Source organism: Pelmatolapia mariae, linkage group LG1 (genome assembly GCF_036321145.2).
Source record: "Pelmatolapia mariae isolate MD_Pm_ZW linkage group LG1, Pm_UMD_F_2, whole genome shotgun sequence".
NCBI classification, from domain to species: Eukaryota; Metazoa; Chordata; class Actinopteri; order Cichliformes; family Cichlidae; genus Pelmatolapia; species Pelmatolapia mariae.
In genome coordinates this window covers 19,250,569-19,278,008 of record NC_086227.1, presented here as the reverse complement: position 1 = coordinate 19,278,008, position 27,440 = coordinate 19,250,569, and the positions used below count along the sequence as shown (strand labels likewise).

Below are 27,440 nucleotides of genomic sequence, written 5' to 3'. Positions count from 1 at the left end.
AGACAAGCCCACAACAAGAAAAGTAGAACTGATTTGAAATTAACTGCAACTCCTTCTCCCTGTAGCTGTCAACCTTGTTGATACTGTTTCCTTTTTACTGATTGAGGAAAATAACAACTGCCAAATAAGAATTTTGTGTATTCAGAGACTCTCGAGCAATTAAGAAGGGATTTGATGCAAGAGAACAAAAAAATCAGGCCTTTTGTAACATTTAAGGCCAAACTAAGCGTAAAACTCCACACTCATTAAAAAAACTTCAAACATCTCCTCATGACCATCGCAGCTGGCTTCATTGGACTCAAAAACTGTTTTGGCTTTCCAAAGACTTACGTTGTTTATTCTAGAAAACAGCTGTCTCTCTTTAACATGCAGGTGCATGGGCCTAAGCTTGTTCTTTTATCGCATGAGCACATGTCCAGCCTCAGTGTTGCCCAATGCCCGGATTATACTCTGTTGGACATGCACGTGGGCAGCTGTGGATAGCGTGGACGTTTTGTCGTTTGTACTCTAATAATTATAATTCCACTTGAAGGATGCGTGCGCAGTTGGTGCCTTTGCAGCTTATTTTGAGGGCATACACCCCCCACCCCCACCCCCGGTGATAAAATTTGCATCATCCGGACACTAGAGGACCCTCGCACACTCGCAGGAGAGGAAAGTATATCAATAACAGTGACGTAGGGTCTCGCGGGGGTTCATCCAGTGTGCACTGTTTATCGTCTCAGACACAGAGCCCAAGGGCCTGGATGAATAAATGATGTGTATGCACAAAAACCATGCGTATGCTTTTTCCCACACGTGAAATGGCATTCATAAAGGAAGAATGTGTAATTAGATTGTGTGCATTTAATGCATGATTCACACCATCTAAACCTTTTTAGAGATTAAGCCTGACATGGTGAATTAAACAAAGAATTAAGTAAAAACAGAAACAAAGTGGCCAATTTCATTATTGGTTATAATGTTATTAGTAGTAGATTTTTAATGCTAATTGTTAGGGGTGTAAATAGCTGCAGCTGTGCATACTAATCATTCACTGGTCTGATGACCTTGTTTGCCTCTCTTAATACTGTGACCATTTCTTTTGTACATCTGCCAGAGTCCTTTGCTCTGAACTTACACAGTTAATAACCTCAGTCCCTTTTTTTAGTCTTTGGTGGTTTTGGTTCTTTTTTTGTTGTCATCGGAAAACCACGTTTCTTTTTCTCCACTTTTCCAATGATCATTTAAAAAATCACATTCCATGAAATTGTGTTTCTTCTTTGCTGCTGTTTTCATGGGCGAGTCTAATAACTTATGGGACAAACAACATGTTTGTATGCAAATGATTAATTAAGGGACTGTCTACATCCATTCGTGACTACAGATTGGGATGGAAATCAGAGATTTATCAAAGAGGACCACAGATACACACGGCTTTACAAAGCTGCCAAAAAGAATGCAAATGCACATTTCTGCCTGTTGTGTGACTAAAACGCAGTTTTAGCCGTTAGCCAAAGCATTAATAAGGTTTGGCCCTGCTGGCCGTCTTTATGTGCGTGCTTAAATTTTGTGCACTTGTGTATTCTGTCCTCCTGCCGAGTATAGAAGAGGAGAACTGAGTTATAGGATTAAAGCATGGCACCAAGCCACCATGTCTTGCTTTAAGTAGGAATGAACACAGCAGTGATGCCACTAGAGTACATGGTGAAGGAGAGCTCCACTTCACACATCACACATGAAGAGAAACATTATCTGTGCTCGCTTTCCAGGTCTTCAAAGTGTAGAGGAGGTGCTGTGACTCAAGTCATGTTTGCATAATTGTTCAGTTTGGAAGCAGCTTGGCGTCCTCCTTGATATGCTGCTCATATTTTCCACTATATTGCCACCTTCTGTTGCTCTTTCTGAGTTTTTTTTTCATCAGTCTTTCCCTGTTAAATGTTATTTTTTTGCATATCTGAATCAAGAATCCAAGGATGGGGATGTGATATTCTGCACATATTGGAAAGCCCCCCCCCCCCCCCCCCCCCCAGGGTATTTTTGTGTAATGTTCATTTAACCAGGAAATGAAACTCTTCATATTTTGAATCTCATTCGCGAAAGTTTCTGGGGCCATAAATAGGCAAGAATGCTTTTTATGGTCGTGCGTGAAAACAAACGCTCAGAGAAAATGTGAAAACATCAGACATCACGCAAATGCCATACAGAAAGGACCAGAAACCTGAACACAGGGAACCAAAATCACTAACCAATGAGCCCCTGTGCTGTCTCTGATAAGAATAACATTCGTCTCGACTTGAGTTTCTGCCTCTTGTCCACAATCTAAATTTAGATTAAGAAAAAGATCAAATAAATTGAGGACATGAGGACACAAACAGGTCAGTGAATGAACATTTCTCCCATTAGTAGAGCCTCTCATAAAGAATGTGATCTCTTCTTGCTTAACTTGACACACTTCTTTGTTTATCCCTCGGACACATTACCATGTTATTATGTGTGATGGCCTCAAACACATTAATTCATATGGCTCCAAAAAAACTAAATAAAAGTACCAGCAATCTGGTCCAAGATAAAATCATTATTCAGCTTACTTATGTTGATACAGGATGCATGGGAGGAAACTAAATGTTTTGGATAAAACCTTTACAATACAGTCCTATATATAATTTGCAGAAAAGCATATTCAGTTTTTCGGAGAAGATAATAAAAGAAAAATGAGCAGACAGTTGAAAGCGGGTCAGGTTTTGGGTTGTTAATGTCTGACTTTTTCCTTAACTTGCGAGGCAGCTGAAAGTAAATCCTTAAACATAATGAAATTCCTTTCTCTGGAGCGTTTCAGGGAACAATGGGCTTTTTCGAAAGCGTCCTCAAATTCATTTAGTCGTAGAGGAATACATTTCATTCGCAGTTCCACTCATGCCGTAAGCATCGTGATGATTTTCATGTTTTCCAGTTGATTTTTTATTTTTCATTTTTTTGTCAAACCTCCTACTCGCCGCACATTTATTGCTGACAGTAATCCACCTTCAAAAAAAAGAAAAGAGTCTACAATCTTTTTCACACCTGATTATTGCTGGGAAGCACCATATGTCTTCTCCATGCAATTGTCTTCTTCCCCAGAAGTCACATATCTAATTATCACCAATACTTGTGCTTCAGAATTCAAATGAGTCGCCTCTCCTATCAGCCACATAGTCGCATGAATTATGTGCTGTCCTCCATTCAGCTCATTCGCCGTATGCTCTCTGCACAAAAGTAAAACCCTGCAATTCTTAATCCTTGACTTGCCGTTTGTTGAAATATTTTCCAACGTTTAGAGTTATCTGGGGTTAAATGAGATTTATATTCAAATGGAAATGCCACTAAATTCTTCTTTGGATGGTCTACGCCTCTTGTTTTGTGAAGCCAGAAATGAGCGAGGACCTCAGACAGCGGAGGCTCTGAATAACAACCTGGGTGAACATTTGGCATCACAATTCTCCTCAGTCTAACACTCATTACTTCCCCCTCATTAGAGGACAACTGTTGGGTTGGTAAGCCACGCTGAAGAGGCCACGATGAATCTCCCACGAAAAGTTTTTTTTTTTTTAAATTTGTGCTGCTGTGTCTTGATAACAGAATGCTGCTGAAAAGGATACAAAGGTAAAATTAGAAATTTTTTAGATACATATGAACGTGTGTGTATGTGCTGCTTTCTGAGAGTGCAGCACGCAGCATTAACTACACATCTGAAAATGACTTTGAAGGGAGGCGCTTGGTCTGAACCCTGAGTAGATGGATGACCCCACATCTGGCACTCCCATGGGAAATCTGAAAGACGCAGGGCGGGACCGGTCCGTGCGCTCCACTGCATCTCAGAGCACCCTTAAATACTGGCTCCCCAAATGGCTAAAACGGCTGTGTAAATCTCACCTCTGCATCACTCCATCCCTTACAACACAACAGAAGTCCCAAAAGGGAGGTCCAGTTGGCCTGGGCCCCCAGTTGTGCAGTTACCACTGGGAATTTATCACATCACAGCTTCCAAACATGCAAACCCGCGAAAAGTTACCCGAACCAAATCAGTCACTGTGACAGATTTAGAGTTTTAATCCTGCTTGCGGGGTTTCCAATACATCCACTTTTTGTTTCCCCCAACATTGTGGATCAGAAAAAACCTTAAAGGATTTTTCTTTGCACAAGCTATATGGATTCTTGTTAGGATCGATCGCTTCTTGAAGCTATACAAAACAATAACAGCGTCAACTGCAAATCTAAGCACTAATGCTTTTCTAGATTTGGCATTAAGACCCATAAATTTCCCAAGTCTGAATTATAATTTACTATAAACAAGATTTATGTGGCTGCTTTCCATTCAGTGTGTGAGTGGGCTTTGCCTGAAAGCAGGTAAACAGCCACAGTAGACAGCAAAAAAAAAGATACATCTACTGAAATAATTCATCTTTTATTGGCTTTTTTTTCTTACTCTATCTGCATTCATAAATAATGGCTGACTCACAGAACTGTAACTCTTTGCCCTGATATCGACTGGTTACACGAGAAGCGGTGCCCAGAGACGATAATGGATGGGTTTCCAGGATTTTAATATAACTTCTCAAAAATACAAAATTTTAATTGTTAAACAGATCTGTGAACAAGGTCTATCGTGACTTTAGATAACATCATAATTATGTTATATGGAAATAACATGTAAATATACTTAAGAGAGGCTGATTTCAGCATTTTCTTCTCATTTACATTAAAATATATTTGTTTTATGTAGCACATCAGAGTATTCCAACAATGAACGATATCATAGTGATGCTAGACAGAGTGAAACCCCTCAGTGAACCAACTCCAACCATGCACTCTTAGTTAGCTGTCCAACAAGCTGATATCTTTGCATCTTTTAAATCTCTGCAAGTTCATACCTGCCATTGTCACTTTCAAATATTCATGTATTTGGTGTTTAAAGCAACTAATCTGATTAAAAAAAATGTTTGACAGAAAACAAGAAAAAAAATCTAGAGCAATATACTGACACTATGTATAATTTGCAGGCACTAAACAAATAGAATACCTTTATGTTGTTTCCAGTCATGACCCAGTGTCCTGAACTATACAGCAAAGCCACACATGCAGTTAATTTTCATCCATGCGGTCCGTCTGTACGTCCTCAAGTCTTCATTTTGGCCCCCTTTGTGGTGTCAGTGAATGTAGATCGCTATCTCACAGGGAAAAGACACATGCATTTGCTTATCCATATTGTGCAGACTTACTCTCATTTTAGACGTCTTTCTTCCTTTATTATCCTCATTCTTGCTTCACTCTCTCGCCATCACATCCTCATCAATAAGAATAGGGAGGTAATTATAGTTTTTAAAAAGATTTTTTGTCCATTATTTAACAAGAAATTACTTTAACAGAGGACACAAAGACGTAATATTTAAATCACCTGTTTTGTGTATCTTAGTAGCGATAAGAGACTGTTTTTATGAATGGCAGATGGGAATTAGAAAAATAAGAATCCATATATATGCCAAGTATATCTAAGATATTATAAAGTAGAATGGTTGTTTGATGAAGCAGTGGTGTGCACGAGATTGTCCATTAAAGACCTGAAGCTGTGGTGGTTGTGTGCGGTGAGTTAAGCTCGTTCATTTCTCAGAAATGATCCATGTTACTTAGACACCAGCCCTGGGACACGCTGTCACTTTTATTCTCAGCTTAAAACACGTGGACACACTTATTCACGCGTGATGGCTTCTATATGGAAAAAGGTGAAGAGACTTAGTGACATGCACAGAAATTAGTTTCTCTCCCTCCCTTGCACGGACACGCACACGAGCACATGTACAATTGCTCACACCCGTCTCTATGCCGTCAGCTCAGCTGACAGCAGTAATGAGTTTCTTCTCTGCGTAAGCCAACTGGCACCCACTCAGGGGAATTTATCAGGCTGAATTGTGGCCATTAATCACAATCCTGGGCAACACATTGCCATCAAGTGCGTGGCAAAGAGAGATGCATTGATGGGGTGGGGGGGGTAGGAATACACTGATGATAACGACATGAGAGAAAAGAAAACATAACAGTGTTGGTTGGGTAAACCACCTGCTTCTTGTTGGGCTTTGCCTGATGCTGAGCTAAATGGAGAATAAAAAGACAGTGAGAGAAAAAAGATCAGACCCTGAATGCTGTAAATATCAGCTCAATTACTCCAAGAAGAGATGCTGTGACATCAATCGTGGTGACAAGATTGGTGGAAGATATTTCTAGCAATTGCTTTGTGCTGTTCTTAACTTCTCACAGGAATACGCACACACATATCCATGTGCACTGAAAGAGATGAAAAAAATGTATGCGCTGGAGACTGGAAAATATTGCGTAACAGGAAGAGAAGCAATAGGGAATAATGTCACAGCAGCTTTTAAAGCCTATGGAGATTCTTAGGTAACGACCATGAGAGCAGGTGCTGCTAATGTATGGAAAACTGCCATCACCTCATTTTCCAATATTGAGTCACTGACACCAACACATCCTCTCAGTGAGATGCCTGGAAACTCAAAGCCTGCCTCCCATTCCTCTCTTTTCACTATCTTTTTAACCCTCCCTTCTTCCCTCCATTCACGCTGCCAGCTGACTGCAGTCACCAGGGATATTACTGCCCCTTGCTCATTCGGGGAACCCAGCCCCCAATGCACGCCTCCACCCTGAGCCCGATGAATTCATGATAATATGCCGTCAGTAACCTCCCCCCCACCTTAGCCCCCTTTGTACGCACATGTGTGTCTCCCCCTGCCACGCCCACCGCATGGAGCTTAGCTCACATGAAATCATGAGAAAAAAATTACCACAGAGGAAGAAGAGGAGCAGAGACAGAGAGGAAAGGCATGTGCAGAGCCTGTCACGACCACTTAGTGTTACAAGACGGTGGGTGAGAAATGAAAGCCCTTTGTCTCTGCCGCTACCTATAGCGGGTGCAAACAAAGCCTGTGCAGACACTACATTCAGCGACAATTTGCTCCATCTGATAACGCGACACTACATGCGGGGCCCGAATAAACAAAGAGCAGCTTTGGATTTACATAAATTGAGAGAAATATTTTGTTTCTGAGGTCCAGTGAACAATGAAATTAAATGAAGGCCTTATCTTTACAGTGATTCCTGTAAATCAAATTCCTGTCAATCAGTGAGGATTAACACGAGATCACAATGATTAATTGTGTTTTCGAGCAGCCGAGAGGGATAATTTTAGTAACTTCCCTATATAGTCTCCTATCAGGAGCACGCCTCTGGGCTGCAATTACAGATTATATTTATGGTCAATTAATCTTCACCCGGGAATATGGAAAGCCAACGATTGATTAATTTAATAGCACTAAGAATACTCAGTTAATATTTCTTTTCCACTGAGATCACTTCTTTAAGGTGAAATTTTGTGACATGCTGTAAAACGCGTCTTTAATCAAGAGTCCTGTCTGAGGAAATCCCTCTCAAAAACACGAGTGTTTCAGTATTCGTATAATTTATATCCACTGACAAAGAATGCATAAGCAACCTGTAACATGGACTCTGTTGACAGTCATGCTCTCATCTCATCTGTTCCTTGCAGTGGATAGGAGGGGCACTACTATAAGCTGTCAGACATAAGCACATATCACCGACGCGTCCAAATCGCCATCAGCCGCCTAACCCTCTAAAGCTGTCTTACCTCTCACAAATAATGCCCATGCTGGAAAATGGAGAGGGCCATTACACCGCTAGTATCATGTTTCATCTTTTCAAGCTGTGGCAATGAAATGGTCTGCCTTATGACTTACTAACACATGACATGAAACCACTTCTGCAAAGAAAAAAAAAATCTGAGATACATTCATAAAAATGATTAAAGACTGCATTCAGACGGATGATACAAATTCTTTATAAGGTTACAAAATAAACACATCTCGCCTCGCAGCGCTCACTGAAAGACGAATTTTTAAAACAGCTCTTGCAAAGGATCCGACACTCTCTGCTCTGTCACTTGAGGATAGGAAATTAAATGTTTCATTGATGCTTTCAGAGTGAAACGCACCTTCATGTTAAGGGAAAGCGGCAGGTCAACGTATTGTATGTACAGTCTCTGACCGCAATCCTGCGCACATGTCCCTGTCAGATCATTTAATTGATCGCAAGCGAAGGTAATGTGCGAGTTACAGAGATGAATTACGAGCCCAGGGTCGGGGGAGCAGTTTTCCGGCATGTTCAAATGGCAGAGACGTGCTTCTTTGAGCTAAGTGAGGCCGATGTTGCTTTGTACCTCTGGTGACTGTCGAAAGCAGCCCCGGAAACAAAGCTGTGGGGGTCAGAGGTCCCGGCACAGCATCGGAATGGAATGTTCCTTCCTGGTTCAAGGTCCAGCCTTCAGAGCCGGAGAGGCCGAGGGATCACTCGAGACCACCGCCACATGCTCCACCTATTTCACTCCCTGCTGCGCTCCACTTTCATCTGTCTCACCTATTCCCTGCTTGGATTTTCACGCGGCTTGTTTTGCTGTGGCCTTAGGAATATTTTCTTCGTTCCTCCCCCCGTTTGAAATCATTTAAAATGCTCACAGATTTTATAAGTCTCTGAGCATCATCTGCACTTGTCAACATGTGTTGACATTCTCAAATGCTTTATTTCATACAACCCAGTGTCCAAAACCTGTGGACAATCAATTCACAACAACAGAAGAAAATTTTCTACTATAACCTCGACTGCTCTGTATCTGATGTATACTGACGAGAAATCACTCTAAACAGCAGAACTCATAATTTATAATGCAAAATTGTAATGAAACTGCGCATTTTTCAATTATTAGATTTTCCCAAAGTCATACAGAACAGAGCTAACAGAACTATAGACACTGCAAACAGGTTGCCAGCAGGAAACTGGCCATCTCAGAAATCTTTCATCCTATGCCAGCAGTAGCCGCTTCTAATTGGTTCCTGTGGAATTCGTTTTATCCCTGACGACCAACTCTGCACACACTGTGGAGCCTGGCAGGCTTTTACCCCCAAACGCTTCAAATACGTGTAGTTATAGAGGGAAGAAAGTAAAGATTATGGACCTCAGTGAGTTTATGCTGTTATAACAACTCCTCGTTTCAGACTGACCGTAAATGCAACAACAATGCATGGATGCTCACATGGAAGCTAAAGTATTTCAACAAGGCAAAAAAAGAAAAAGTTACAAAAGAATTTGGTCAAAACACTTATCTTACCCCAGTTTACTTATTGAAAATATACACACTTTATTTTTTTAAATCAGTTTAATTATCTAGATTTTATTTTTATTTATTTATTTATTTGCACTGCTCAGAAATGGCACAAATGGCTTCACAGGCTGTGAGTTGCAACCACAGTTGTAAGAGGCTGGAGACAATAGCTGACCCAGGACAGGCTGCGAGTCTGTCACAGGCCAACGCGGAAAGGCACACACTTCACATCTACTCCGCCGCCAATTTAAAATCAGCAATTAACTTAACATGCATGTGTTTGGATGGAGCACTCTGAAAAAAACCCACGTAGGCACACACAAAGGCCCCAGCTGGCCAGGAAGTCTGAACCCAGAGCCAAAAGTTTTCAAACTCAGCTGAAGAAGAGTGTACGCCTAACACTACAGTATTAATTTTATATGAAACTGGCCTATATAAACTATGAAAGGAAGATAATCACACTAGGATAATTAAACTTAGATAAATTAAGTTTAAGCATTTCAACAGACTTCCTGTGACACTCATAAACTTCTTTTCTCTTTTGAAAACAGATATAAAGGAAATTAGACAGCTTTAACATGTTTTACGATTATGTCACAGTTTTGTGATGTCATGATAACGAAAGTATCTAACTACAGCAAAGGTTAGCATTAAATTCAGTATCTATGGAAGCAGGGTTGCAGGCTGTGCAGCAACATGTAATTCAAAAACAACGTATCTGTTTCATTTAGACGTTATAGTAGCAAGAGCGCTCATTATTTATATGTCTAAGAATGGAATTCCCTTTTTCTTAGACAACACAACAATATAAAGTTGACATGTTTACTTTGAGGTCATGACTTAAAAGCTGTAGTGTGCAGTCACTCAATCCTGTCACTTTAGGGCAAAAATAGCTCTAATGCGCAACTCAGTCATTATCGTCGCATGAGCAGTGTAAAACACTGCCATGCATCTTCCCTCTTACTGAATCAATAAATTAATCGATCGATCAGTCCTGCAGCCAGTATTGTTTGAAACGTGTAAATATCAGCAAGATCAAAAGCAACACTGAAAATGTGACAGGCACAAATAAATATCTTTACTGATATTTACAGAAAAAAAGACAGGCTGCTGCATCGCTTATTTGGGAAAGGGCGGGCTTAGTTCTCTGGTGCAGTGGCAGGGTTGGGTCATTTTATTTCACAGCCAAATCCAAGGTCACTGGCATTGCCCCGGGGCAATCAGACTAGGGGGATGGGTCCCCACTGGGGAATAAGACCGAGTGTTGGAAGAGGCGAAACGTGATGGGAGTAGAATTTAAAAGAAAAAAGGGGAGGGGTATTCTGCCCTAGTGCACACAAAAAGGTCACCGTTTCCCAGATAAAGACCCCCCTCTCCATCGTCCAGCCCCTTATGACCTCTGACCCCTTTATTTCTACGTCAATGCCGAAACAGAGGGGGAAGAAAGAGGCAGGAGGGAGCACGGGGAAACACACCCACCCAGAGTCAGGAGTGACAAAAGGGGGCCTCAGCCACAGCTAGCTGTGTTGGTCAGGAGAACAAACGGTCAGGGCCACCGTCACAAAGCAGAGCCACCAGAGGCTGAACATCTCCACAGCCTCTGCCTGTTCCCAGCCACTCCACTGCCCCTGCATTTCATAAATGACAATAGCTGCTGGTCTGCTCCGAGAGGTACCCCAACACACACAAACACAAACAGAGCCGAGACAGTGGGAAAGAGATGGCAGAGGCCCAAAGGAGAGCTGCTGCCTGCCCATCACTGACAGGCCTTTGTCTCAGACTCTTCTGCTTGTTGGCAGAAAGATTTCCTGATCCCTGCTTAAACAAAATGCAAAACTGGACTGAGGGCCCCCCTGTGTGTGCGTGTGTGTGTGTGTGTGTGCGTGCGTGTGTGTGTGTGCGCGTGTGTGTGCGTGTGTGTTTTGTGAAAAACTGAGAGGACGATAATAATATCCACAACTGGCTCCACCTCCCGCCTGTCCTTGTCCTTATTACACATTTTCACAGATGCAAAAACAGAATGCATGCCAAGAAGGAGACAAAAAGAGGGGCCTTATGTGTTTTTATTGGTGGATGGTGCAGACCCCTGTAAAGACTTTTAACTGCGCAATCTGGCCATAAAGGCTCTGTTAAGTGTAGTGAAGCGCGTTGACGGGGCAGTAGCGAGAGCTAACCAAGCCCCTCGTCAAGCCTGGAATCACAGGAACAACATAACACGCGCTCAAAACAAGCTCACGTGTCCTTATCTTTCTATCCCTGGGAGGACGCGATTGATAAAAATGATTTCCTGTAGCCAAAAACCTGCGTGGTTCAAACCATAATATAAAATCTTAATGATGTGGGGCCAAAGCAAAATTCCACATTTGGAGACTAGTCCGCCTCTTCCAACCTTTGGCCCGGCCTCTGCTCTCTCTTCTTTCACCTCTCACCTCTATTACTCAGGAATTCCTCCCATGAGCCTTAAAAGCAGACAGAAGGAATTTTAGGCCCCCTATTCATTTGTTTGTTTGAGAATAGCTGGGGTGGTCCAGAGACGGCCGCAGGCTGACACAGACTTCATTAACAGAGTGCCACTTTAATCAAGACACACAAGCAAAGGTAGCATCATATGTATGTACAAACAGAATCCCGTGCACATCCACTGACAGGCATACACAGGTTGAACTTGAATTTGAGACTCGAGCTAACCTTTTGTTTCTTCCTTTTCACTTATTTGTTTACCACACTGTCAAATTCAAGGCCGCTACATCGAATAATGTCTAGAATCTACCCAGTGATGAGCTGTTTCTTTACTTTCTAAATTATGTTATTCCAGTCTGTGTTTTCCAGAGTTGACACAAAGAACTATGAAATATGTAGAACAATGAAATCTGAATGAGCTACAGAGTACACAGCTGCTGAGAGCAGCTGCTTAGAAAGTTGGCGCACTGACAAAAAGAAGCAAAGTTTGTGTATGCGTAGATATCTGTTTATCAATTTGTTACATATGGTGCGCGCGTGTGTGTGTGTCTGTGTACAATGTGCGTACATTTTTTTCTTAGGATTCTGGTGCAGATTTATTTGCATTTTCAAGAGGGATCCCATAAAAATAACAGTGATGTGATTAAATCCATGTCACAACTGAAGTACCTCTAGAGGACTAAGTTAAATACATTTTAGTCTCTGAGCGGCATCGACACCCTTCTGCATCCTTTTCCTTGTTCGTGGGCTTCACTTGCCAAGTGATGCTGTTTATGCAGGCAGTTATTTTTAAAGCTTAAGGATGCTGAATCCAGCTCATCCTTCACATTATGGAGCAGCTAACAGTGGATATTTAGAGCTCTCCATGCATGTCTGTGCTCTGTACATGGCTGAAATCTTCTGAGCACAGCTTAGGACTTGAGCACAGTGGCAAACATTGCGCTCTTAGTTTTGTTGGTTCAGAAACTGTTAAATGGATAGAAATTCCAAGGTTTTTTTAAGACTCTGTTAAAAAAAAACAGAGTAAATGAAGACGATAAGGCATGCCATGAGCAGCATGGAATCCCTTGGCGATTTTCCACCGCTTTTAGGTGAGTGATGTGCCATCTTCAGACATAATAGAGATTCGCTCCGCCCCTTCCCCACAGGACTGCTGGACAAGTTTCAGCGTTTGTCAGCATAACTACCCAGAGGAGGTTTTTAGTATTGCTGTTTACTTAGCTTGCTGACAGCAAAGCGCTGCACAACAGACAAACAGCATCTTTACTTGAAGTGGAGCGTGTTACAGATAGTCAGACGACCATCGTCGTTGCCTTTTAGAAAATGAACCTGCTCTCAAATCAGAAAAATAGCGTGCTGTAATAAAATCGCTTTGTTGTTTCCGATTTTTAAATGAGCCAGAACTGAGCATTCATAATCAAGCAATGAGAGCTGCAGATTGAGTCAGCAGGTGCAGAGTAATAATCGGTTTCTGGTGCAATTACACAACCGAGGTCAGAGCTCTCATTAGTTTAGCTTGCTCATTATGAGCAAAAAAAAAATAAAAAATTCTTTCTCCATCAGTTCATCTGAGCTATGCTGGCAGACAGATGGAGGAGTGCTGACCACACAGCAGGAGGGAACACTCTCAAGTTAACATCAGCCTATGTACCTGCCCACACGAAAGGGGGCAACAACAACAAGTCTGCAATGTTTTCAAAGGGATACAGATGGATTACTGTTCTATAAGTGAAAATATTTATATTAAACTCATTCTCATTTGGCAAGAGACAAAGGAGCCCACCAAGAGGCTTTATGTTTAAATATTAAAGCTATGTTTTGCTGATCAATATGACAGAGAGATCACTTGCTTCACGGCAAGCTCGGAGGAGCAAGGGAGGTGGAACAGGGAGGGGGGTTGATCGAAGGTAGGGTTTGGCCTGCAGACAAAGGGAGCTAACAGGAGATGTAAGGATGGAGCTTCAGCGGTCACCCAGGCAGGAGCTCCTGAAAGGGGTGGGGACAGGAAGGTCGGCGCGTGATCGAGAGCAACACGTGCACTCACAAGTACAAACACGCTCATGAAACCTACCATCAGCTCCACATAAATCACTCTTCCTCGCTGCTGTCTGAATCTGAGTGGCCGCTCGTGGCAATCTGTCCACAAAGCTCTGAGGAGTGGCGAACTGCAATTTTGCAGCTTCTCCCACATGTAGACTGATGAAAACATGTTTCTTTACATTTGCATCCAGAGAGGAGTTAAAGTCACATGAATGAGTGGCGTGGGTATAAACTGAGGCACTTTTACAGGCTTCCTCTGTCATGTCCTTTAAAGCCCCCCCCCCCCAGTTTCTTTTTTTTTCATTACAGTCTTGTTGAGAGGCCTGCCATATAACACTAGTTCAATTCACGTGATGGTTTTCGGACTAAACAAGGTGGATATTATGCATACTGAAGCGATTTGTAAAATAATAACATAGTCACATGCACATATGATGCTATTTTACTACTTATTACTTCAGTCACGACTCATATTCACAGTGAATTAGCTTATTGCATGCACACTGCTGGGTTTTTAGATCTCTTCAAACAGTCCCTGAGGTCAACTGCAGTCTTTATATAAGAGTCGAACAGGGTGAACACATATTTCCTACCAAAGCTTCAGCTCTTTCCAAATAATTCCAGACAAACAGACAAAAGCAAGTCATTTCAATTGATCCTAAAAGCTATTTTGTAACAGAGGGCTTTTGTCGTGTGTTGCCTGGTGACGAGGGTGTGCTTGTGGGGGAGGGGCGGGAGCCCTGGCTGGGTCCACTGTACCAGGCTTGTCATTCATCCAAATGATGAAAAGCTTCCGGAGCCTAAGCTAATGAGGAGGTCTGAGAGAAAGTGAGGAAAGAGAGAGAAATGGACTATCAAAGAGATAAAATTTGGGAGGGAAAAAATTCCAAGTGTTTCCTGGACCCACTGTCGATTTAGAGGGGCAACAGGGAGTCAGTCCTGCACCAGCCCCCGACTGTGAGCTCACACAAACGGTTGTCAAGCAAATAAAAAGTAAAATTTATGGAGGGTGGTAGTGTGCAATAAGATGGAGGATTCATCCACTGGGAGGGCTATAAAGAGGCTTCAGTAATCGCACCACCTATTGCATCACAGTGGTGCAAGTCACTCTCTGTTGTGAGAGGGACTATAACCCAGCAAATTACCACTAAAACACAAAGACAGAAGCAACATTAACAAACACTGTGAACAGGAAAAGAAACAAACACGAGTCACTGGCCCTGTTAAGGAGAGCATTTCCTTATTTTGTTCCATTTTTCTTTATAAAAATGTTGAAAACACTTTGTCCTATTTAATCCATGCCCACTGCATAACTCTGTCAGGCCAAGAGAAGATGAAATAGAACAAGGTTTTATGTTATTTACCTAATACCTGGTGATGAGTGCCACGAGAACACATCTGGGCTGAACAGGTGACCTCAGAAACATGGAGTTGGAGGAGTGCCAGAAATTAGGTTTAGTAATAAGGAATACTATTTCACTCTTTACAGCAAATGTATAGTATTTCAGACACACTGCAACAGAAATAATACAGGTATGAAAGCCATGTCGTGTTTCATGTTTCAAGATTGGGAAAAAACAAGATCTCAATTACAACAATGAAGAGAATGAAAGATAACAATTAAATGAAACTGTAGTATTTTATGGCATATGTACTAAAAGTATCAAAGACATGACAGATAAAAGAGTTTATTTCATTTTAAGACTACAAGTTCTTACTTTTAGTGATGGCTTTTCATCGAAACTCTATTAAGGAGGAAGACTGACAACAAGAACAAAGCCTTGTCTCATTCAACGCTTTGTCAACAAACTGGTCAACACAGCTCAGAGGGTCAAAGCTCAGAGGTCAGAATGTGACTTTCAGTAATTCACTAGTCCCTACCTAATCAATACCAATCAAGGGTAAACCCGGAAAAGGTCAGTGGGAGAACAAAGCCAAGTCAAAACAGGATAAATCAACCGTGAAAGATTTTGAACTTGAGCTACCATGTTCACTCAAGGTTTGCTTTGAGGTTTGCTCCTGGTTAAATTTATTCACTGTTCACTCATTAAATCTGTTTTCATTCATCGAATTTTCCAGAAGCAGAGGGAGCGAGAGGACTGCTTCACACTTGCATAATTCTTAATTGTTCATGCTAAAACCCTAATGAACCATTGAACTAAAGAAAGATTAATTTGCTTTACAGTTAAATAACAATTAGAGAGGCGTAGCTTGACATTATTGCGCCCTTAAAATTAAGTGTGATTATGATATGATTTGGAATCATCAGAAAGGATTTCAGATATATTCAAGGCAGATTAGTAATGCAGAGTGTTGCATGGTTGGAGAGTGGAATAGATGCTTTCATTGGATCACAATTCCACACTAGAGAAACATTGATTGGTATATATATATATATATGTTGTGTTGTGTTGTATTTTAATAACACCAACATCAGTAAAACAAAAATATCAGTATAGACATCGTCCATCAAAAAATACTGCTAATGGAATCGACCCAGAGAATAATAACCATCTAGCTAATGCTATACATACTGAGATATTTAACAGCTTTACATAAAAATGCAAATTAACTATATTTGAGGATAATGTATTTTAGGTCACAAAACCTTATTGTCCCTCCAGGAGCACATGTTAGTCTAACTGGGATTCAAACTGAATCTCTAAATGAATAGAGCCTGACTCATATATCAGCTTGAGTCAATATATCGCCTATTTCCCAGTATGTGTTAGCTATTTGCCGTTATATCTGCGGAATCTGCATTTCTATTGGTTGATAAATACAAAGAAAAGCAAAAATGGGGGAAACACCCTTCAACCACTGTATAAGTGTTGCCAGCAACTTTTCTGCTAGCAACACATGTCCTTGAAATGACACAAAGACAACAACCAGCTGATCTGAGCAGAGTTGGGTAGAGTATAAACGAGCAATCCATGACTTTTTGTCACATTTAAACATGATTATTTTTAAATTGTGTTGTCATATTAGATCAGCAAGGATTCAGAACTAGTTACACACTGCATGTGTGAGAGAAAAAAAATATTCGATGATATATTGTATTTTTCAAATCTCCAAATATCGGTGTGGGCATTGTTAAAAATCGTACATCAGTCAGGCTCCACAAATTAATGTGTTTTTTTTTTTCCCACCAAGTATTCCTACCCCTGATTCATTTTGTGAAAACAGGGGCACTACTGTTGACTTTTCCCTCATGCAGAATCAAAAATGTGCCGCAACAGAGGATTCAATATGACCTTTGAAAAGAAAGACCCTTTAGGGAGGCTGTGAAAGGTTGCATGTGCTTGACAACGCCAGCCACTGAGCTGCAGTGACTTTTCCCTCTGGCCAGTGAGACATCCATGCTAACCTCCCTATCCCACTGGGTAGAAAAGCTGTATTGGGCACAACAGCACAGCAGTACCCTGTCTACATATAACCACAGGAATCAACAGGCTTCTGTGAGCCTTTGTCCATCTCTGTGTTTGAGAATATACATAACAGAGCCTTCGAAAAAGACTTAACTCGGCACAGTGTGGAGCAGTACAGTATCACTAAAACTGCAGGAGGAGTGTGGATCCTGGATGCCTTTGATTTAAAGTAAGTGGAGACATGCGAAACAGTGACAAGATTAAAAATGCAGTATCAATTAACCATGGCAACAATGCAGGGAAAACGGCATTGAACTAGAGGGACTTCAAACAAAGGGTCTGGTCGTCATGCTTGAGAAAATGCACCTTGATGCCTCTACCAGTGAGTGGGTTGCTGGGTTTCTTCGAGCTTATTGCACTCTTACAAAGCAGCTTGGAGACTCTCAGCATGAGCGCTTGTTAATGCTAAATTCAAAAGGCTTCTATTTCTAAGCAGCACTGCAGATGAGCATCAGAAAGTTCATTACACTCAAAGACGTATATTAAATTATTCAAGCAGCTGGGGATATATTAAGAGCATTTACTTGAGCATGCACAGCAGCAATACAGAGACTAAACCAAAATACCTGAGGCAATCTTCCATTACAATGTTTACATTTTGTTTATAGAAAAATGATCATAACTCGAAATCACAAGTAAGTGCTTCTGATTCTGTTTGTGTTGTAACTGCATTGACTTCCATTCAGTTAATACTGAATCGAGACAAACTGATATATTGGTATCCTGATATAGGATAATGTAGGATGATGAAGCCAGTATCTCATAATGACAACAAAAGAGCAATAAAATCAACAGACGTCAATCATAATCATGGTCAGCTAATTCCAGAGTGAAGGAGACTTCCTCTACACGACCATCAGCTGGACTCTTTTTTTTTTTTTTTAAGTCCAAAATACACCTGAAAAAAAAATCTCTTAGTGTAATTCATATATGTCGTCAACTTTTGCTGTTTATTTCACCGTGCACTTTAATATACTGCAAGGGAGCATCGGTGTATTCAAATAAGTACGACACATTTAAACTAAGCAAAATCCTCCCTGGCTGAAACATTTGGCCTTTTGCACTTCTAGAAACTACCCCCCAAAATTCAGTAGTTACTGGAGACTGCTCGCTGCTACTACCATTTATATAAGCTGATGACCAAAAGAAAGACTTACTGGCTGCCTGAATGCGTGCCTTACGGCTCACCACCAACCCAAAGGAATTCTGGGCGATGCACTCGTAGTCGCCCTCATCAGAGGAGCCGTCAGATTTGGTCTTCTGGAAGTGTGCGATCAGCAGCGAGCCATTGATGAAGGTGGTATGATGCTGGTCCTGAGTTAAAAGTAGGCCATTACGCCTCCACTGTGTCGTAATCGGGGGGATGCCATCCACCTGGCAGTGGAGCATGAGAGGCTGCTCCTGCACAGCGATAATGTCACTGGGTTCCAAGGTGAAGGACAGCTCTGCCTCACACATCACACCTGAGGAAACACAAACACATACATTTTAACACAAAAATAAATGGTAAAATGGACTAATACTTCCTTCAACCAATCACAAACTGTTTGTTTCTGTACCTATTCACCTGGCCACACAGATGCACCGGGCCAACTCAGGGTTCATCTTGCCCAAGCCAGGGACTGAACCACAGACCTTCCAATCAAGTTCCATTACAGCTCCAGATTGAGCTATTGAGTGTGCGTGTAAAATGTGGTGGCGTTGGCTGTGTATGATTACTGGAAACCACACGACCTCGAGTCGAGTAACTTGCGTTACCCATATTACGCTCTCACTTCCTTTAAGTCTATTTCATTCACACATTTTTGCTGTTTCTGCTTTACTAAACTACAATCTCATTTTTATTTTTATCACCAATTCAGTGCTCTCCGTTTAAATGTTAGCAGGAAGAGCGCTGCAGAGTTTGGAGTAACTGTCAGTTTAAAGATTCTTCACAGTTTTGCTACAGGACCTAACGTTAAACGCAGGTGCATATAAAGCTCAGAGGAGTCAGCTTTAATAGTAATGAGTAAAAGCTGAATTCCTAACATTAAAAAAAAAAAATCTACACAGTGAGCGTAATAGTTGTAAAATATGTGTTATGTGACCTCCGCGGTAGTCCTTCAGGGCCTTACTCTCCACTTTACATAGAATATCTATGTAAGGTGGAGAGATGAATGGACCCAATACCTACAATACATAATCCTTATGAAAACTCCTTGTGAAATCTTATATATACATTTATTATCTTATGTGCGTCACAAAATATCTTCCTTTTAATTTATACTTATTTTTCTCTGTCAAGTTAGCCTTTTTCAATACCATCCATCCTTTTCAACAACCCTTACTACCCGGGGTCACAATGGACGCCAACCACTGCATCAAAGCTGATAATTTTCATATTAACCTCTGAAGCAAACAGTAACCATGTTCCTTATGTTCCTTATGTCCTTATAGCTGCTCACCTGGCCTCGCACCTGATGAATAAAACGCCTTGGCTGAGCCACCTCCGGGCTATAGTCACAAGAGGATTCGCAGTCTGTGGAGTGAACGCACCCCAAGCGAGTGTATTCTTGTACTAAAGACAAGCACTTCTAGTCTTCTAGTGACTGTACCGTTTAACCTGTGGCTGTAACACTGTCACAGCTCATTCGCACTTTCATTTCCATCCATCAGCACAAAATTATGCAGTTTTTCTTAACCGCGCTCACAAATCTAATGTGGTCAGTGCAGATCAGATTTTCAGTGTCTGCAGTCTCTGAGGGTAAAAGAGGTGTGTGTGTGTGTGTGTGTGTGTATGTGTGTGTGTGTGTGTGTGGAGGGGGGGGGGGGGGGGGGGGTTACCGGGAGAATAATAAATAAAGAATGTAAACAGCCTGACCTGGTTTGGTACTATAAAAGAGGAGCTTAGCGAGCTCTCTTGGTATCATGTTTCAGCTGCTGATGGACTAAGCACTACCAGTTTCTGCCCCAGGCCTTGGAATCTGGTGGGACGGGCTAGGGGAGGGCAGCAGAGGGGGGCAAAGCACAGGGGTCAAAACACAGAACCTCTGGCTTCATCATTTCAAATTCCAGAGGAGAACCACTTCCCCTGAGGAAAAGGCAGGGAATTCACTGACACACTCCACGAAGATCACATATGGAGCATAATGCAAAGAAGCAGCTCTCCCTATGTTCTGTGTCCCTTCCTTACTTACCCCCCCTCCCCTTCTTACACTCAACGAGCACGGTAAGTGAAATGGCCATGAGACCAGAAGAGACATCAGTGGTACCACTTGTGAAAAACAAGGGGGTGGTGTTGGAGAAATAATTAACCCTTAGCTGTCAGATCCTGCTGCCTGAGTTGCTGTTCTTTAAAATGATGCCGGCCACAGAGCTCCATCTCGTTTGATCCAAATAATATCCCGCTTTCAAACAGAAGCAGTCGGCAGATTTAAAAGAAAAGAAAGAAAAAGGCAGTAGCCACACACCCAGGATGTTTTCCACTCAGCTCTACTTTATTTGTGTAAACTAAAAGTGTATTGGAGGCTTTTTATTCTCCTCTTCCAAAGCTGGCAAAAAAGACATTAATCAATGTTATCAAGCCTCGGAGCAGACAGGATAATAACATTTTAGTGTTCAGTGTGTATACGGGCTCATTGATCTGGAGTGGATTAAACAACTTTAATGATTTTGTGTTCAAGCAATCAGAGTTTCTTCCATTAGCTAAAACAATCTGAGGTTGCTGGGCTCTGGCTTTCCCTATAAATATAGTGTGCTGCTAGAGTGATTGTTTAATGCCATTCTGAGCACTGGCTCGGTAGAAGGTTACTAACAACAGTGTGAGAAAGGTCAGAGAAAATAATTTTCACCACAGCAGCAGATTATAAGACAGATAGATCCAATAATGCACAGGCAGAAGGAGGACAACAGAAGGAGGGGAGAGCCGGATTTTGCGCTCTGTGCGCTTTAGGTTAAGGTCATCTGTGAATGCCGAGCATCCAGGGGTGTGCAGAGGGAGAGGAAATCACAGCTGTACAAATTAGTGGCAAAACCAGTGGCCTAGCCACAGAAACACGTTTGCGGGCATCAGGGTCTGCAGGCTTGGCTCTTCATGCCTTGACGAGAAGACAGACACACATTCACACAATTTTATGCTCTTTTCATGCCCAGAAAACAGGCACTAGCACAGGGGATTAGCGGGTAAGACTAGAGACGACCGTCAGCTAAGTGCAGCTCATGCTTTGGCTTGCTTACTATTGACAGATAAGTGTGGTGGGCTGGCACTAAGGTTTATTGCTGCAATAGTAGAGTGAAGATGACACCCAGTGACTCACAGACAGATCAGAGCTAGCAGACACGAACGCCACTGACAGAGCTAAGTGAGCTCAGGACACACCACAAGCATAGTGAGGATACAAAGTTACTGACATCATATCACATGATAGCACAATAATAATGGGTGTAGTCCAGGTCCAGACATTATACTTAACTAAACTTAATCAACAAGATTAGAATTACTTACAAAAAGCTTTAGCTGTTGTCAACACTATAAGATTATCTTGAAAAACTATGATCTGTGATATAGTCTTAGAGATTCAAGTTAAATATGACATTAAAGGAAAAGTAAAGTTGACTAAAGCAGCTTTATCAGTAGTTACCTGCATTCTTATCTCACTCTGCCATTATGTGTGTGTTAAGTGTGACTCTAAATACTGCATTAACTCAAAGATGGGGTTTATTTTCATGTGTCTCCATCTGCAGCACAATGCATGGCTTGATTGAAATGCTTCCCACACTTCACTTCACACTTCTTTATATATACATACATACATATATATATATATATATACATACATACATATATATATATATATATATATATGCACTGAATTGTAGATGGAAAAACTGTGGTGGCACTATCTTGTGAGTGTCAAGAATTAAATAAAAATAGACTTTTAAAAAAACACCAAAAACTTGAACTTTAAGTATGATTGAGTGCGTAAGTGCAGATGAAACAAACGAGAGTCGTGAGCATGAATAAACCATTAAAATGAACAACTTCAATTTCTTTGTTGGTTATAAAGCCTCTAATGTCTGGCTAAAAACAAACAAACAAACAAACCAATATTTATTTCTTTTCCCTGGGCGAAGACTAAATGTGCAGGACTGATGCTAAATTTCCCTCCTATAGGCTTCAGCTTGATATATTATTAATCAATACTCTGGTTTTCTAGCTACCTTTGTGCTCCATCTCATTAAAGAGCGTGCTGCTTCAACTGATATTTACCCATTATAATAGAAGCTTGGAGGTGTTTAGTGATGGTAATAATGCTAAGAAGTAGCCCATGAGGTGAAAAGAAAGTAGTTGCACAGTTCAGCTCTCTCCATCACTCATCTGTTGCCGGTGAACTGCGCAATCTTCCCTCAGATAAACCAAATCATTTTGAATTAAAATGCAAATCAGTTTGGATTTTTGATGCTCTCGTTTTTCTCTGAAGCTCAAAACTCACAAGCCACCTCAGAGCCGTCCATTCAAAGCAAATAATTAACCCTCTGATAAACTGAACTTTTTTTTAATCATGAGATCTTTAGAGTGATGCTCTGAACTCTTCCTGGCTCTCTGACTTCTTCAGTCCCCGTGAGATTTAAGGCCAGCTATGGTCTGAATGCTTTTCTCTGTGTTATCAAAACTGCCTAAAATATCATAAAAAGTGCCTTTATCTAAACTGAATCTAATCTCTGCAGCGGCCAGGCACTTGAAAGCGCTTCATTTCCTTAATGTGATGGGAAGATTGGAGCTTCATCCATCACAGAGCTCTGTTTCTGACGTTTTTGTTCCCAGCACTCTCGCTGAACATGTTATGAACCACTGTGTACAGGCCTTTATGATTCCAGTGGGGCCTTTGTGGGTCCCTGTGTGGTATGCTTTGCAAATACTCAATACTCTCTCTTGCCTTTGAATTAAGGGGGCCCCACATAGAGCGAGAGAGAAACTGTCTGTCATATTGAACAAAGGGATGTGAAAGAAAATTTGAAAAGAAAGAGAGAGACAGTCTTGACATTTAATCTGTACAAATATTCTCCCCAGCAGGCAATAACCACAGTCGTTTAATCTATTCTGAGAGCAATAACCACTGTCACCTCACCCAGTCGCAGGGTGGTGTGCTCTGAGGACTGGACAGTCAAGACCTCCATCTGCTTTGAAAAAGTCCCCTGATATTAAATGAAACTATTTATGAGAGGCGCATAGTCACTTTTTACAAGTTAGCTTGAAGAGTTAAGCCCTTCTACCCTGCACACTGCTGGCTCCTGGAAACGCAAGACTTTCTCTGTGCAGGCAATCATAGTTCACCCTTAACTTTAATCTAATGTGGATCAAAATACGTGCAGATGCGATATCGACCCTGATCATTGGGGGACTACAGCAAACTTGGGTGGGATGCCTCGTATCGTGGAGCTACCTGGAGTGCTCCAAAGCATCTGTGCGTAAAAACACTTACAGTACAAGCGCTGCAGAAAGCACAGAGTACAACTTTAAGCACACTCCCGGTGTTGGTGCACAAGTCGGCAAAGTGCACACAGGCATTCCGCGGTGCACAAGACACAAGTGCGCTCACTCCGGCTCTTACTGCCCAGAATACAAACAGACACCGGAGAGGGGCCAAGTTCAGGGTTACTGGTCACTAACAGGCTCGCTGCGTGCTGTAAGCACCGGGCTGAGAGAGGCTGTCCTCTGTAACGCTGTTACACTCTGCTGCACACTACGCTATAAGATGATGCCACTTACCGATTAAAGCGTTCAGGAGTATTCCCAAAAAGCACAGAAGGCGGCGGCGCCTTGTGGATGCCATTTAAACACGGAAGATATTCCAGCACTCGCAGAGAACAACGTGAGATGAACAAACACGGGTCAAAAAAAAAAAGAGCGAAAGGAGCGCAGACGTCCAGCTTCAGATACTACATGTTCCGACCTACAGTGCAACATTGAGGTGGTGGCTCGCAGGGGTCGAACGAGATTTCGCCATTTTTAACCATCTATCAGCAGTCTGTCAGCATCCCGCTCTCTCTCTCTCTAGCCTCCTCACTCACTCTGCTGTATCCTAAAAAACTGCCTCAATCCCCCACTCTCTCTCTCTCTCTCTCTCTCTCTCTCTCACACACACACACACACACTGAATCTGGTCTCAAACAAAAGAGCCGACTGCAGACTGTTTTGCTCTCAGTGCACAAGAAACCTGCACAAGCGGCATGATTTCTGCATGTCAGGAAAACAAAGCCAACCTTGTATCAGTACACATGACTGCTCCTAATTACAGCAATCAGTCATTATCCCAATAATAAAAAAATAATAATTAATTAAAATGACATCGATTTTCATACCGGAAATATGATGTAACAAGCTTCAGATATCAGTCCGAATAAATTAACAGACTGTGACAATGAATGATTTTTATTGTATGAAATTTGTTGATAAAAAATAGCAACCATCTGGCTCCAAACTGAACACATGACATCTGTGTTTTGATTGTTCGTTAGTTTACATTGGTTTGGGTTTGTTTTCAGCTTCAGTTCCACGAGGACAATGAAACCAAAATGGTGTAACTGTGTCAGGTTGGCTGTATGTGTTTAAAGCTGATGGTTCAGCACAAGTGAACCTGATATGATAAATAAGGAAGGAGGGCTTCCGAGCACACGGTTACGACAAAGCTCAGCTGTTTAGCTGTAGACGAGCTCCTCCTAGTGGCGGTATTTATGAATCTGTGTACACCTTATCTGTGTCAGCCATGCGCTCCGTTTTTTGCTGGACTAACACGTGTCACATGTTTAAAAAACCACACTCAGTGATGACTTCATTAGGTGCAGCCTGCTAGTACCGGGATAGTCTTCAGATCGATTCTGCAAGGTGCTCGAAATTCTGGTCCATGTTAACATGACAGCATCACACAGTTTCTGCACATTTGTTGGCTGTACATCCATGATGTGAATCCTACCACATCCCAAAGGTGCTGTGCTGGACTGAGATATTTCAAGCCTTTATTTGTTATAATTTTGTTGGCCATGGCTTACAGCTTGTGAAAACCCCCAATTCAAAAGCTCAGAAAATCAGAATATTACATGAAAACAATAAAACAAAGATTTTAAGTAGAGAAATGTCGGACCTCTGAAAAGTAATCATGCATATGTACTCAGTACTTGGTTTGGGTCACATGAATTACTGCCTCAGTGCGGCATAGTATATATGCCCTATGCCACTGCTGAGGTGTTATGGAAGACCAGGATGCTTCAATAGCGGCCTTCAGCTCTTCTCCATTGTTCGGTCTCATGTCTCTCATCTTTCTCTTGGCAATGCCCCATAGATTCTCTCTGGAGTTCAGGTCAGGTGAGTTTGCTGGCCAATGAAGCACAACAATCCCATGATCATTGAACCAGGTTTTGGTACTTTTGGCAGTGTGGACAGGTGCCAAGTCCTGAGGGAAATGATGTCAGCATCTCCATAAAGCTTGTCTGCAGAAGGAAGCATGATGCTCCACAATGTTCTGGTAGACGGCTGCGTTGCTGCAGGATGTACAGAAGGCAAAGGACAAATATCAGCCAGAGAATATTCATTGAATTTATTCAAAACAGCTGTTTTAGGTCCTCCTTCTTTAACCCTTTCATGCATGGATTATGACAACCTCAATCAGGATTTTTGTGTTAAGTATTTTTATTCATCTTTTCATGCCTAAAGATGAATGAGTGAATGATGTGTAGAGTAGAAAGTGCTTTAGTGCTCAGTTAATGTAAAGAAGTGGTCTATGAGTATTAAAACATCCTCATCAGCTACTGAAAATCATCTTTAGCATCTTTAGTTTTTGCATTTGTTGTGGTCAGGAACTGGCGGGAGGAAATGAATGAGAATATTCCTCTGGTCTTTAAGATAGAGTACTTTTTTTTCTGCTCATTTCCAGTTAAATATTTTATTTGTGGATTCTACTAGAATAGCTTTGCATAACTCACAGTTTTCTCTCTCTCTCTCTCTCTCTCTCTCTCTCTCTCTCTCTCTCTCTCTATCTATCTAGCTATACATATATATATATATAACATATATATATGTATATCCCCCACTTGCCCCTGCGGGCGGTCTATCCTGCGCAGTATCTTAGCTGTTTCTATGTTCCTAGGACTGCACTCTTCTGGACAGAGATCTCCGATGTTGTTCCTGGGATCTGCTGGAGCCACTCGCCTAGTTTGGGAGTCACTGCACCTAGTGCTCCGATTACCACTGGGACCACTGTTACCTTCACCCTCTACATTTTCTCGAGCTCTTCTCTGAGCCCTTGGTATTTCTCGAGCTTCTCGTGTTCCTTCTTTCTGATGTTGCTGTCATTGGGAACCGCTACATCTATCACTACGGCCGTCTTCTTCTGTTTGTCTACCACCACTATTCCCTGTTGGTTAGCCACCACCATTTTGTCCGTCTATATCTGGAAGTCCCACAGGATCTTAGCTCGGTCATTCTCCACCACCCTTGGGGGCGTCTCCCATTTTGACCTCGGGACTTCCAGGCCGTATTTAGTACAGATGTTTCTGTATACTATGCCGGCCACTTGGTTAAGGTGTTCCATGGATGCCTTGCCTGCTAGCATCTTGCACCCTGCTGTTATGTGCTGCATTGTCTCAGGGGCATCTTTACACAGCCTCAGCGTGCCCTGAGATCTCCGGAGCTCTGCTGCAGGGATGAAACATCATCTTCCCAAAAGTGATTTCCTCGTTTAGTATTTAAATGATGATGGAAAGCCTAACGTGAAACTTCAGTAAGGAAGATCTGTAATCACTCATCAACCTGCTTTCCGGGGTGTTAGGCTGCTTTTTGTTCCCTGCATCACTCCCTCTAGTCCCATCATCTTCTTGTCTGCCTTCTTTGAGCCAATCAACCTCCACTTTCCGTGGTTTAAAACTGTGCTCTCTGTCATTCTCCCTTTCAGACTCTTATTTGTGCAACCACCCCATTTCCACCTTACAGACACCTCAGTCAGCGCTCCAACCAAGCTTCGTCTTCATCTTCGCCACCACCAGGGTCTAGACTCTTGGGGGTCCTGCCCTAAATCCTATCACCGTCGGGATTCCATTCTGCCACGATGGGCTGTTGGAGTCTAATCACCAGATAATTTAACGTCTCTATCTCCAAAAATCATGTTCAGTTCTTCCAAGCAATCCCTCCTTGTTGAAGTGATGGTTCAAAATCTCCCACAGTCTGGAGACTGCAGAGGCCACTGCATCTGATTCACATCATTTTCATATTTCAGCCTTCCCCCTGTAAACTATGAACAGTAATTATGTAATCTTGGAAGAGAACCACTCCCATCATGGTG

General features: G+C 41.9%; 1 protein-coding gene across 1 annotated transcript in view; it reads right to left on the bottom strand.

The window, feature by feature from the left end:
* igdcc3 (immunoglobulin superfamily, DCC subclass, member 3) overlaps nucleotides 1–24,151 on the bottom strand; it is a 57,965-nt gene extending 33,814 nt beyond the window's left edge. The window contains exons 1-2 of the mRNA XM_063494394.1: nucleotides 23,876–24,151; nucleotides 18,285–18,590 (exon numbers count right to left, since the gene is read on the bottom strand). Coding sequence (XP_063350464.1) covers nucleotides 18,285–18,590; nucleotides 23,876–23,939 — 370 coding nt within the window. The 5' untranslated portion in view covers nucleotides 23,940–24,151. The remainder of the gene's footprint in view (nucleotides 1–18,284; nucleotides 18,591–23,875) is intronic.
* Nucleotides 24,152–27,440: the final 3,289 nt, after the last annotated feature.